General features: G+C 42.7%; 1 protein-coding gene across 1 annotated transcript; it reads left to right on the forward strand.

The window, feature by feature from the left end:
* Positions 1–12,521: 12,521 nt before the first annotated feature.
* On the forward strand, positions 12,522–14,797 carry LOC145639880 (uncharacterized). Its single transcript, XM_081691220.1, has one exon. It carries the CDS (start codon positions 12,624–12,626, stop codon positions 14,544–14,546), a length of 1,923 nt encoding a protein of 640 aa, XP_081547346.1. The 5' UTR covers positions 12,522–12,623; the 3' UTR covers positions 14,547–14,797.
* The last annotated feature ends 378 nt before the right edge of the window (positions 14,798–15,175 follow it).

A 15,175-nucleotide genomic window follows, 5' to 3' on the forward strand; every position in this document is an offset into this window, starting at 1 on the left:
TTATTTTCACTTACAATGACAAATCATGAGTATATATAGTGCTAATAATCCAAGGGCTAAGATTATAAGTAACTAGCAAAGGAGAAATCAAGACCGTAAAACCGAGGCTCAAACGCGAAAACAGAGCCCCGAGAAACCCAATGGAGCGGGCGCTCCAAGAGACAGAGCGGGCGCTCCAATGGACAGGAGCGGTCGCACCATTAAACTGGAAGAAAAGGCAAAACGAGCCTCTATGGAGCGGGCGCTCCCATAGAGAGGAGCGGGCGCTCCCACAAGAGGAGCGGCCGCTCCGCTTTCCCCTGCAAAACAGCTTCTCGTAAAACAGCCATATCTTCCTCGTTTCTTGGCCAAATTTAGCTTATGACCAGTCGTTGGAAAGCTCTTGAGACGAGCTATCACCTCCAACTTGAATCATCTCAATATCACTTTTAGATCTTGAGATATGGTCAATTGAAGTCAACCCTTTGTCGTCCACCATTGCTTAACACCAAGCAATAGCCCATAGCTTAAACTCCTAAGCTATGCACCCCTCTTTGCCTTCTTGAACCGTTCTCCACACTCTCAAACCCAACAATCTCCCACCTGGAGATCGGTTCAAGTGTGAGAACAAACACACTACACATATACTCTCATGGCTTCTCCATTGTGCACCAACATCTCTCCATAAGCCTCACAATCTCCCAACCCGGAAATCGACTTATCATCACAAGATCACACCAACACAATGAGCCAACCATTGTCATCAACATCTTTGCTAATCACCATAGCAAAGATCCGTTTTCTCTACACCAAGAAAACAAACCCACTTCCTCTAAACCAAGGAAGTGACATCAAGGTCTTCACAACAAACTCATCACATAACCAAGGGACTTTGCCATGTTCTCCAAGCACTTCACCGTGCTCTAAACCGAACACACCCTCCAAAGTGACACACAAGCCAAAGGAATTCAACACTGCTCCCGGAACAACTCACCATGCTCCCACCCGAACAAAACATCCTTTGCTCCACTTGCTTTTCCACACACAATACCCATGTGTGCAACACATGTCCTCTTCACCAAGGAACACCACCGAAGTCTACACCAACTTCGACACAACCATTTCCTATTCAACAAGGAAACACCATCTCCTCTACACCAAGGAGACCAACACAAATCCTCTACACCAAGGAGACCAAACATCAAGATCAACACCAATCTTGATAAACCACTTTCTCTCCACCAAGAAAGCACCACTTCCTCTACACCAAGGAAGCAAACCGGAGTCTACACCAACTCCAACACACTACCTTCTACGCACCAAGAAGGTAATGCAAACATTGAGATCTCAACCAACCTCAACAACACACCCATTTCCTCTACACCAAGGAAATGACACCTCCTCTCAACCGAGGAAGCAAACATCAAAGTCTACACCAACTTTGATAAACATCACGTTATCCAAGGGATTTTCCAAGTTCTCCGAGCACTCCAACCGCACTCCACACAAACTCACCCTCTGTGACAAACACAAGCCTTTGGGCATTTTTCTTTTGTTGATGGAACACTCCTACCATGCTCCCACCTCAACAAGCACCCATACTTGCCTTTCACACATGCTAAACCACATGTGCATTCACCACTCACAACCATCATGTGAGCCTTCATGATACACCTTCACTTGGCACGTCTTTCCGGTCTTCTTCTATCATTGAAACACCGAACACCACGGCTTCTCTCCAATGACAATCCAACCAACAATGCCTACCGCAAAGATTCACATCACCTCACAAAACCCATGTGAGACCCCTTCACTTGACATGCATTTCCCGGCCATCTTCCACCATTGAAACACCAAAACCATGGCTCTTCCTCAATGGCAATCCGACCAAGCCATGCCTCCGCAAAGAACACACCCCTCATGACTACCCATGTGTTTCCCAAGGTTACAAGGCACCACTCCATTGTCCCATGAACTTCAACCGAGTTCCCTCAACAATTTCTCCATGGCCCTCCCTCACACACACCATATAGCCACTAATGATGTTGAGTTTACTACCGGATATCAATATGGGGAAATTCTTGAAATCCTTCAACTCCAACATCAACACTCCATAGTTTCAAATCCTCCTATTCCGTCTTCCATTGTTAATCAAACACAAAATTCAAGACTTTTCAATTTCAATAACAACCAATTGAAATCCATACCAAAGACTCAAATTTTGAACACCCACAACACCAAAATTGAAAATTTAACACCAAAAATTCAATCTTTGGACTTTCCAATCACAAACAACAAGCATACCACACAAACTAAACCCAAAAAAACCGCCAAAACAACCTTGGCTCTGATACCAATTGAAAGGATTAACAAATGTGCTAGCTAAGTTTGCGATTAACGACAATTAACAACAATGAAGACGGAAAAACAAGTAATAAACGAGACAAAGGAGAATTACCGTGGGAAACCCGAGAACCGGGAGGAAAACCCACCAATCCACTATGGAGTAACAATTTGATGAAGAACAATGTAGATTACAAGCTTTAAACACCATTAAAGCTCCCACCCCAAACTCACCCTCTCAAACACTCAAACCCTAAGTGTTTGGGTTTACATGAGGCTTTCACTCTCTACATCTTTCCCCTTCACCTTATTTTCACTTACAATGACAAATCATGAGTATATATAGTGCTAATAATCCAAGGGCTAAGATTATAAGTAACTAGCAAAGGAGAAATCAAGACCGTAAAACCGAGGCTCAAACGCGAAAACAGAGCCCCGAGAAACCCAATGGAGCGGGCGCTCCAAGAGACAGAGCGGGCGCTCCAATGGACAGGAGCGGTCGCACCATTAAACTGGAAGAAAAGGCAAAACGAGCCTCTATGGAGCGGGCGCTCCCATAGAGAGGAGCGGGCGCTCCCACAAGAGGAGCGGCCGCTCCGCTTTCCCCTGCAAAACAGCTTCTCGTAAAACAGCCATATCTTCCTCGTTTCTTGGCCAAATTTAGCTTATGACCAGTCGTTGGAAAGCTCTTGAGACGAGCTATCACCTCCAACTTGAATCATCTCAATATCACTTTTAGATCTTGAGATATGGTCAATTGAAGTCAACCCTTTGTCGTCCACCATTGCTTAACACCAAGCAATAGCCCATAGCTTAAACTCCTAAGCTATGCACCCCTCTTTGCCTTCTTGAACCGTTCTCCACACTCTCAAACCCAACAATCTCCCACCTGGAGATCGGTTCAAGTGTGAGAACAAACACACTACACATATACTCTCATGGCTTCTCCATTGTGCACCAACATCTCTCCATAAGCCTCACAATCTCCCAACCCGGAAATCGACTTATCATCACAAGATCACACCAACACAATGAGCCAACCATTGTCATCAACATCTTTGCTAATCACCATAGCAAAGATCCGTTTTCTCTACACCAAGAAAACAAACCCACTTCCTCTAAACCAAGGAAGTGACATCAAGGTCTTCACAACAAACTCATCACATAACCAAGGGACTTTGCCATGTTCTCCAAGCACTTCACCGTGCTCTAAACCGAACACACCCTCCAAAGTGACACACAAGCCAAAGGAATTCAACACTGCTCCCGGAACAACTCACCATGCTCCCACCCGAACAAAACATCCTTTGCTCCACTTGCTTTTCCACACACAATACCCATGTGTGCAACACATGTCCTCTTCACCAAGGAACACCACCGAAGTCTACACCAACTTCGACACAACCATTTCCTATTCAACAAGGAAACACCATCTCCTCTACACCAAGGAGACCAACACAAATCCTCTACACCAAGGAGACCAAACATCAAGATCAACACCAATCTTGATAAACCACTTTCTCTCCACCAAGAAAGCACCACTTCCTCTACACCAAGGAAGCAAACCGGAGTCTACACCAACTCCAACACACTACCTTCTACGCACCAAGAAGGTAATGCAAACATTGAGATCTCAACCAACCTCAACAACACACCCATTTCCTCTACACCAAGGAAATGACACCTCCTCTCAACCGAGGAAGCAAACATCAAAGTCTACACCAACTTTGATAAACATCACGTTATCCAAGGGATTTTCCAAGTTCTCCGAGCACTCCAACCGCACTCCACACAAACTCACCCTCTGTGACAAACACAAGCCTTTGGGCATTTTTCTTTTGTTGATGGAACACTCCTACCATGCTCCCACCTCAACAAGCACCCATACTTGCCTTTCACACATGCTAAACCACATGTGCATTCACCACTCACAACCATCATGTGAGCCTTCATGATACACCTTCACTTGGCACGTCTTTCCGGTCTTCTTCTATCATTGAAACACCGAACACCACGGCTTCTCTCCAATGACAATCCAACCAACAATGCCTACCGCAAAGATTCACATCACCTCACAAAACCCATGTGAGACCCCTTCACTTGACATGCATTTCCCGGCCATCTTCCACCATTGAAACACCAAAACCATGGCTCTTCCTCAATGGCAATCCGACCAAGCCATGCCTCCGCAAAGAACACACCCCTCATGACTACCCATGTGTTTCCCAAGGTTACAAGGCACCACTCCATTGTCCCATGAACTTCAACCGAGTTCCCTCAACAATTTCTCCATGGCCCTCCCTCACACACACCATATAGCCACTAATGATGTTGAGTTTACTACCGGATATCAATATGGGGAAATTCTTGAAATCCTTCAACTCCAACATCAACACTCCATAGTTTCAAATCCTCCTATTCCGTCTTCCATTGTTAATCAAACACAAAATTCAAGACTTTTCAATTTCAATAACAACCAATTGAAATCCATACCAAAGACTCAAATTTTGAACACCCACAACACCAAAATTGAAAATTTAACACCAAAAATTCAATCTTTGGACTTTCCAATCACAAACAACAAGCATACCACACAAACTAAACCCAAAAAAACCGCCAAAACAACCTTGGCTCTGATACCAATTGAAAGGATTAACAAATGTGCTAGCTAAGTTTGCGATTAACGACAATTAACAACAATGAAGACGGAAAAACAAGTAATAAACGAGACAAAGGAGAATTACCGTGGGAAACCCGAGAACCGGGAGGAAAACCCACCAATCCACTATGGAGTAACAATTTGATGAAGAACAATGTAGATTACAAGCTTTAAACACCATTAAAGCTCCCACCCCAAACTCACCCTCTCAAACACTCAAACCCTAAGTGTTTGGGTTTACATGAGGCTTTCACTCTCTACATCTTTCCCCTTCACCTTATTTTCACTTACAATGACAAATCATGAGTATATATAGTGCTAATAATCCAAGGGCTAAGATTATAAGTAACTAGCAAAGGAGAAATCAAGACCGTAAAACCGAGGCTCAAACGCGAAAACAGAGCCCCGAGAAACCCAATGGAGCGGGCGCTCCAAGAGACAGAGCGGGCGCTCCAATGGACAGGAGCGGTCGCACCATTAAACTGGAAGAAAAGGCAAAACGAGCCTCTATGGAGCGGGCGCTCCCATAGAGAGGAGCGGGCGCTCCCACAAGAGGAGCGGCCGCTCCGCTTTCCCCTGCAAAACAGCTTCTCGTAAAACAGCCATATCTTCCTCGTTTCTTGGCCAAATTTAGCTTATGACCAGTCGTTGGAAAGCTCTTGAGACGAGCTATCACCTCCAACTTGAATCATCTCAATATCACTTTTAGATCTTGAGATATGGTCAATTGAAGTCAACCCTTTGTCGTCCACCATTGCTTAACACCAAGCAATAGCCCATAGCTTAAACTCCTAAGCTATGCACCCCTCTTTGCCTTCTTGAACCGTTCTCCACACTCTCAAACCCAACAATCTCCCACCTGGAGATCGGTTCAAGTGTGAGAACAAACACACTACACATATACTCTCATGGCTTCTCCATTGTGCACCAACATCTCTCCATAAGCCTCACAATCTCCCAACCCGGAAATCGACTTATCATCACAAGATCACACCAACACAATGAGCCAACCATTGTCATCAACATCTTTGCTAATCACCATAGCAAAGATCCGTTTTCTCTACACCAAGAAAACAAACCCACTTCCTCTAAACCAAGGAAGTGACATCAAGGTCTTCACAACAAACTCATCACATAACCAAGGGACTTTGCCATGTTCTCCAAGCACTTCACCGTGCTCTAAACCGAACACACCCTCCAAAGTGACACACAAGCCAAAGGAATTCAACACTGCTCCCGGAACAACTCACCATGCTCCCACCCGAACAAAACATCCTTTGCTCCACTTGCTTTTCCACACACAATACCCATGTGTGCAACACATGTCCTCTTCACCAAGGAACACCACCGAAGTCTACACCAACTTCGACACAACCATTTCCTATTCAACAAGGAAACACCATCTCCTCTACACCAAGGAGACCAACACAAATCCTCTACACCAAGGAGACCAAACATCAAGATCAACACCAATCTTGATAAACCACTTTCTCTCCACCAAGAAAGCACCACTTCCTCTACACCAAGGAAGCAAACCGGAGTCTACACCAACTCCAACACACTACCTTCTACGCACCAAGAAGGTAATGCAAACATTGAGATCTCAACCAACCTCAACAACACACCCATTTCCTCTACACCAAGGAAATGACACCTCCTCTCAACCGAGGAAGCAAACATCAAAGTCTACACCAACTTTGATAAACATCACGTTATCCAAGGGATTTTCCAAGTTCTCCGAGCACTCCAACCGCACTCCACACAAACTCACCCTCTGTGACAAACACAAGCCTTTGGGCATTTTTCTTTTGTTGATGGAACACTCCTACCATGCTCCCACCTCAACAAGCACCCATACTTGCCTTTCACACATGCTAAACCACATGTGCATTCACCACTCACAACCATCATGTGAGCCTTCATGATACACCTTCACTTGGCACGTCTTTCCGGTCTTCTTCTATCATTGAAACACCGAACACCACGGCTTCTCTCCAATGACAATCCAACCAACAATGCCTACCGCAAAGATTCACATCACCTCACAAAACCCATGTGAGACCCCTTCACTTGACATGCATTTCCCGGCCATCTTCCACCATTGAAACACCAAAACCATGGCTCTTCCTCAATGGCAATCCGACCAAGCCATGCCTCCGCAAAGAACACACCCCTCATGACTACCCATGTGTTTCCCAAGGTTACAAGGCACCACTCCATTGTCCCATGAACTTCAACCGAGTTCCCTCAACAATTTCTCCATGGCCCTCCCTCACACACACCATATAGCCACTAATGATGTTGAGTTTACTACCGGATATCAATATGGGGAAATTCTTGAAATCCTTCAACTCCAACATCAACACTCCATAGTTTCAAATCCTCCTATTCCGTCTTCCATTGTTAATCAAACACAAAATTCAAGACTTTTCAATTTCAATAACAACCAATTGAAATCCATACCAAAGACTCAAATTTTGAACACCCACAACACCAAAATTGAAAATTTAACACCAAAAATTCAATCTTTGGACTTTCCAATCACAAACAACAAGCATACCACACAAACTAAACCCAAAAAAACCGCCAAAACAACCTTGGCTCTGATACCAATTGAAAGGATTAACAAATGTGCTAGCTAAGTTTGCGATTAACGACAATTAACAACAATGAAGACGGAAAAACAAGTAATAAACGAGACAAAGGAGAATTACCGTGGGAAACCCGAGAACCGGGAGGAAAACCCACCAATCCACTATGGAGTAACAATTTGATGAAGAACAATGTAGATTACAAGCTTTAAACACCATTAAAGCTCCCACCCCAAACTCACCCTCTCAAACACTCAAACCCTAAGTGTTTGGGTTTACATGAGGCTTTCACTCTCTACATCTTTCCCCTTCACCTTATTTTCACTTACAATGACAAATCATGAGTATATATAGTGCTAATAATCCAAGGGCTAAGATTATAAGTAACTAGCAAAGGAGAAATCAAGACCGTAAAACCGAGGCTCAAACGCGAAAACAGAGCCCCGAGAAACCCAATGGAGCGGGCGCTCCAAGAGACAGAGCGGGCGCTCCAATGGACAGGAGCGGTCGCACCATTAAACTGGAAGAAAAGGCAAAACGAGCCTCTATGGAGCGGGCGCTCCCATAGAGAGGAGCGGGCGCTCCCACAAGAGGAGCGGCCGCTCCGCTTTCCCCTGCAAAACAGCTTCTCGTAAAACAGCCATATCTTCCTCGTTTCTTGGCCAAATTTAGCTTATGACCAGTCGTTGGAAAGCTCTTGAGACGAGCTATCACCTCCAACTTGAATCATCTCAATATCACTTTTAGATCTTGAGATATGGTCAATTGAAGTCAACCCTTTGTCTTCCACCATTGCTTAACACCAAGCAATAGCCCATAGCTTAAACTCCTAAGCTATGCACCCCTCTTTGCCTTCTTGAACCGTTCTCCACACTCTCAAACCCAACAATCTCCCACCTGGAGATCGGTTCAAGTGTGAGAACAAACACACTACACATATACTCTCATGGCTTCTCCATTGTGCACCAACATCTCTCCATAAGCCTCACAATCTCCCAACCCGGAAATCGACTTATCATCACAAGATCACACCAACACAATGAGCCAACCATTGTCATCAACATCTTTGCTAATCACCATAGCAAAGATCCGTTTTCTCTACACCAAGAAAACAAACCCACTTCCTCTAAACCAAGGAAGTGACATCAAGGTCTTCACAACAAACTCATCACATAACCAAGGGACTTTGCCATGTTCTCCAAGCACTTCACCGTGCTCTAAACCGAACACACCCTCCAAAGTGACACACAAGCCAAAGGAATTCAACACTGCTCCCGGAACAACTCACCATGCTCCCACCCGAACAAAACATCCTTTGCTCCACTTGCTTTTCCACACACAATACCCATGTGTGCAACACATGTCCTCTTCACCAAGGAACACCACCGAAGTCTACACCAACTTCGACACAACCATTTCCTATTCAACAAGGAAACACCATCTCCTCTACACCAAGGAGACCAACACAAATCCTCTACACCAAGGAGACCAAACATCAAGATCAACACCAATCTTGATAAACCACTTTCTCTCCACCAAGAAAGCACCACTTCCTCTACACCAAGGAAGCAAACCGGAGTCTACACCAACTCCAACACACTACCTTCTACGCACCAAGAAGGTAATGCAAACATTGAGATCTCAACCAACCTCAACAACACACCCATTTCCTCTACACCAAGGAAATGACACCTCCTCTCAACCGAGGAAGCAAACATCAAAGTCTACACCAACTTTGATAAACATCACGTTATCCAAGGGATTTTCCAAGTTCTCCGAGCACTCCAACCGCACTCCACACAAACTCACCCTCTGTGACAAACACAAGCCTTTGGGCATTTTTCTTTTGTTGATGGAACACTCCTACCATGCTCCCACCTCAACAAGCACCCATACTTGCCTTTCACACATGCTAAACCACATGTGCATTCACCACTCACAACCATCATGTGAGCCTTCATGATACACCTTCACTTGGCACGTCTTTCCGGTCTTCTTCTATCATTGAAACACCGAACACCACGGCTTCTCTCCAATGACAATCCAACCAACAATGCCTACCGCAAAGATTCACATCACCTCACAAAACCCATGTGAGACCCCTTCACTTGACATGCATTTCCCGGCCATCTTCCACCATTGAAACACCAAAACCATGGCTCTTCCTCAATGGCAATCCGACCAAGCCATGCCTCCGCAAAGAACACACCCCTCATGACTACCCATGTGTTTCCCAAGGTTACAAGGCACCACTCCATTGTCCCATGAACTTCAACCGAGTTCCCTCAACAATTTCTCCATGGCCCTCCCTCACACACACCATATAGCCACTAATGATGTTGAGTTTACTACCGGATATCAATATGGGGAAATTCTTGAAATCCTTCAACTCCAACATCAACACTCCATAGTTTCAAATCCTCCTATTCCGTCTTCCATTGTTAATCAAACACAAAATTCAAGACTTTTCAATTTCAATAACAACCAATTGAAATCCATACCAAAGACTCAAATTTTGAACACCCACAACACCAAAATTGAAAATTTAACACCAAAAATTCAATCTTTGGACTTTCCAATCACAAACAACAAGCATACCACACAAACTAAACCCAAAAAAACCGCCAAAACAACCTTGGCTCTGATACCAATTGAAAGGATTAACAAATGTGCTAGCTAAGTTTGCGATTAACGACAATTAACAACAATGAAGACGGAAAAACAAGTAATAAACGAGACAAAGGAGAATTACCGTGGGAAACCCGAGAACCGGGAGGAAAACCCACCAATCCACTATGGAGTAACAATTTGATGAAGAACAATGTAGATTACAAGCTTTAAACACCATTAAAGCTCCCACCCCAAACTCACCCTCTCAAACACTCAAACCCTAAGTGTTTGGGTTTACATGAGGCTTTCACTCTCTACATCTTTCCCCTTCACCTTATTTTCACTTACAATGACAAATCATGAGTATATATAGTGCTAATAATCCAAGGGCTAAGATTATAAGTAACTAGCAAAGGAGAAATCAAGACCGTAAAACCGAGGCTCAAACGCGAAAACAGAGCCCCGAGAAACCCAATGGAGCGGGCGCTCCAAGAGACAGAGCGGGCGCTCCAATGGACAGGAGCGGTCGCACCATTAAACTGGAAGAAAAGGCAAAACGAGCCTCTATGGAGCGGGCGCTCCCATAGAGAGGAGCGGGCGCTCCCACAAGAGGAGCGGCCGCTCCGCTTTCCCCTGCAAAACAGCTTCTCGTAAAACAGCCATATCTTCCTCGTTTCTTGGCCAAATTTAGCTTATGACCAGTCGTTGGAAAGCTCTTGAGACGAGCTATCACCTCCAACTTGAATCATCTCAATATCACTTTTAGATCTTGAGATATGGTCAATTGAAGTCAACCCTTTGTCGTCCACCATTGCTTAACACCAAGCAATAGCCCATAGCTTAAACTCCTAAGCTATGCACCCCTCTTTGCCTTCTTGAACCGTTCTCCACACTCTCAAACCCAACATATAGGACGGAGAAGAATACAGTATTATGGAACATTAGTCCATTTTAAAAGAGATAATTCATCTATTAAAGACAATGTATGTCCCCTAATACGGTAATACTCATGCAACTAGGAATTTAGGAAGCATTGATATTGTATAAAATTTTTGGGGAAGCAATAAAAAGTTTAACAGACATTCTGATCCGTGAATGTGGTTAGCTTCATTATTTTATCACTTCGATTTTTTAAGTATAGTTTAGCAAATACGGAGTGGACTTACTTTAATTAAGCAATAAATAGATGTGAATGTGAGTATATGTGACACCTGAAAATACTCCTCTTAGGCTATTGCTACTTCGTATTTTAATAGTACTCGTAAGTTTTAACAACCCTTGCATATTTTATACGAAGTACTTAATTCTCTGCCACGATATTCATAAATCTATTGAGCTAATGAGTTTGAAATGAAATTTATTTGATTAAAGGTTTATTGATTGCTGATGTGTTACTTAGACGAAAAAAAAAAATCCTTATAAACAGTTTTGATATAAATAAGAAAAAATATATTCATATGAAATCATATTAGATGGATTATTATTAATGTATCGATTTTGATGATCAAAATTTTTAAAATTGCTACTGTATAATGCGTAGTTGAAGATATCTATATCTATATCTAGTCAAACCAATATCACCACATGTCACACTTCCCTTTAATTTGTTTATTTTTATTTATTTATTTATTTTATCTAATTTTACAAAACACTTACGAAATCATGTTATGGACAACTTTGAAATAAACGAAGGTAGTATATTAAAATAAGTAGTCTTAAAGTTAATTCAATATAAACATTATGAAAGCAATCAAAGTTCACCGATTCCTCTCCCTTTCGATTTTTATATACTTGTATGTTGAATAAGATTAACATATAATAAACAAAAACGTATTTTTTAAATGTAAATAATCCGTACATCGCACAAGCTAAAGAGTTTAATATTTAAATATAATATTAAAATAAATAGTAATGAAATAAAGGAAGTACTACTATATTTTAATTTTGTCGTAATGCATGTAAAGCTACAATGCGTGTTAAGACCATCAACCCTGAGTAAACTATGGCGGATTGGTGGTAGTGGCAGTTATGAGTAATTGGACTATAGGAGTATTAATCTTGGATTAAACAGTTAGGTGAGATGGTATGAAATATGAATATATTATAGTTAGCTTAATCCATTTTAATACGAAGTAACATATAAATACTACTCTTAAAATAATTAATCCTACTTATATTTTTTTTTCTCTAATTCTCTCTCAATTAGCTCATTTAATAACAAAAATCATCACAATCAATAAATAATCCAAAATCAAAAAACCAAAAACAAAAAGCAGAAAACAAAAGGAGTACCAAAATATTGAAACTGACATCCGAAGACTCATAAATTGACTCTTACAAAATAAATCTTCCCTTTCATTTCCTTTTCCCTCAAAATAAAAAATAATAATTCAAAAAAATCTTCCTCAATTTCCGACGCTTTTAATTTCTTTCCCCATAAAATGACGAAACTTCCGACGCCGGCGACTGTAATCCCGGCGACGCTAATCGACGACGAAAAACCCCTCGAAGAACAACTCTCTGAACCAATTGTACTCGCTGAACGAGTTCGCGAGTTAGCCAACGAGTCAACCTCCTTCATACAAGACTGCTATGAACTCGCTAAATACGTCGACCGTCTCGCCCACATGCTCCGCTCACTCGTCCGCTTCACCACCGCTAACTCCTCCGCAATCTACGACCGCCCTCTCCGTCGCATCTCCGCCGAAGTTTCTCGAACCCTTCATCGGGCCCACACCCTCGTCCGCAAATGCCGCCGTCGTAGCACCTTCTTCCACCGCCTCGTCAAACTCATCACCGCCGCTGATTTCCGGAAGCTTCTCTCTCTCCTCGACAACTCCGCCGCCGACTTACGCTGGCTTATTTCCGTCTTCCATGTCGACGCAAACGACGATAACGTCAATAACGACGACGTCGTTTTGTCTCTTCCACCAATCGCAAGCAACGACCCGATTTTGGCGTGGGTTTGGTCTTATACCGCGACTGTTCAAATGGGTTCTTCTCTACCCGCCCGAATCGAGGCGGGTCATGAGATCGGGTTTTTGGCCCGAGACAATGATCGTAACAAGAAGATAATTGTTGAAGAAGGTGGGGTTCCGCCATTGTTGAGATTATTGAAGGAAATGAACTCCGCCGAAGCTCAGATTACGGCGGCAACAGCGTTGTATAATGTTGCTAATGATGGAGATAGAGTTAGGGTTATTGTAGATTGTTTGGGTGTTCCTTTGATTGTTCAAGTTTTGGGGGATTCTCCTATGAGAGTTCAGGTTAAGATGGCGGAATTGGTTGCAAGGATGGCTGAATTTGATGGTGGTGTTGCTAGGGAGGAGTTTGGGAGGGAGAATGTGATTCGTCCCTTGGTGTCATTGCTTTCGTTCGAGATGTTGGAAGACGAACCCGAATTAATGAAGAAGAATCATCATAGTATTCACTCTATTGTTCAGATTAATAGGGAGAAAGAGAGGGAAAAGGAGAGGCTAGGAGGAGAGTCATGGAAACCGAAGCTGAATTCGAGTTATTCGTCGTTTTCATCGTTGTATTCGGATGTTGGGGTTAGTAAAGGAGGGCAGACTAGGAAGGGAAGAGGGAATGAGAGTGCTGAGGTTAAGATGGAGCTTAAGATTAGCTGTGCTAAGGCACTTTGGATGCTTTCTAAGGATAGTGTTATAAACAGTCATAGGATTACTGAGACAAAAGGGTTGCTTAGTTTGGCTAAGTTGATTGAGAGGGAAACAGGAGAGTTGAGGAAGAATTGTGTAATGGCTGTAATGGAGATCACATTGGCTGCTGAGTCGAATGCTGACCTTCGCAGGTCGGCTTTCAAGACGAGCTCCCCTGCTGGTAAGGCAGTGGTGGTGCAGCTTTTGAGGGTGATCAAAGAGTCTAGTGATCCTGTTTTGCAAATTGCTGCTATAAAATCGATTGGGTGTCTGTCTAGGACATTCTCTGCTAAAGAGACTCGAGTAATCGGGCCTTTGGTTGAGCAGCTTAGCAGTAATAATCATGAGGTTGGTACTGAGGCTGCTGTTGCTCTAGCAAAGTTTGTTGATCCGGAGAATTTCCTGTGTCATGAACATTCTAAGGCGATCATCGAGTTTGATGGGGTAGTTCCTTTGTTGAGATTGCTTAGGGAAAGCGAGAGGGCTCAAGTAAATGGATTGGTTCTCCTTTGTCACCTTGCTATAAACGCTGGCAACAGCGAGGCATTAGAACGAGCTAGGCTTCTGACCGCCCTTGAGGGGACTGATCGAAATCTTACTGCTCAGTATCCTCAGTTGAGAGAATTGATTGTCAAGGCTATGTACCATCTTGGTCTCTACCATGGAGATGCTCATCCTCTTAGACAATCTTCGATGCGTGTTTAGATAGAAAAAAAGGACTTTTTCGTGTAATGTAAATAGACATTCTGGAAAAATAGTTTTGTAATTAGTGTGCAGAGGGAAAGGAATGAGAGAATTGAATACATTTTTTTTTTTTTTTGAAAGCAGAGAATTGAATACATGTTCACTCCATTTTAAATAATTGTCCATGAATTTTTGTAACTGGTCACCTTGTAAATGGAGTAAATTTATTGCTGATTTTTATTGAACAAAATAGACCATGATTATTTCTTGCTTCTGTAATGCTAGGTTGAAACTAGATTATTCTTATCTATGTAAAAACAGATTATGCAATTATGCCTTTATGTCAATTATAAACTTGAGTATGATTATTATTGACGACAAGATATCACTGAATGATTCAAAATCATTAAGCATTGCTGAACTCAGGCTGATCATTAGGGGTTCGACATTCTGAATTTTCTTGTAGATGACATTAGAGAAAGATTGATAGGCACTTCTTTGAAACTCGTCTTTGTCTGTTTAGTGGGCGATGATGAAATTGGCTTTACAGCTTCAAAGTGTTAAATCTCGGTATTTTTTCTACATATCTCCCATGCTATATAATGAATTGACAGCCTAACTAGCAAACAGGCAGCAACATTACAAATTAT

The sequence above is a fragment of the Chenopodium album genome, chromosome 1, assembly GCF_948465745.1.
Source record: "Chenopodium album chromosome 1, dcCheAlbu1.1, whole genome shotgun sequence".
In the NCBI taxonomy this organism is placed as follows: domain Eukaryota; kingdom Viridiplantae; phylum Streptophyta; class Magnoliopsida; order Caryophyllales; family Amaranthaceae; genus Chenopodium; species Chenopodium album.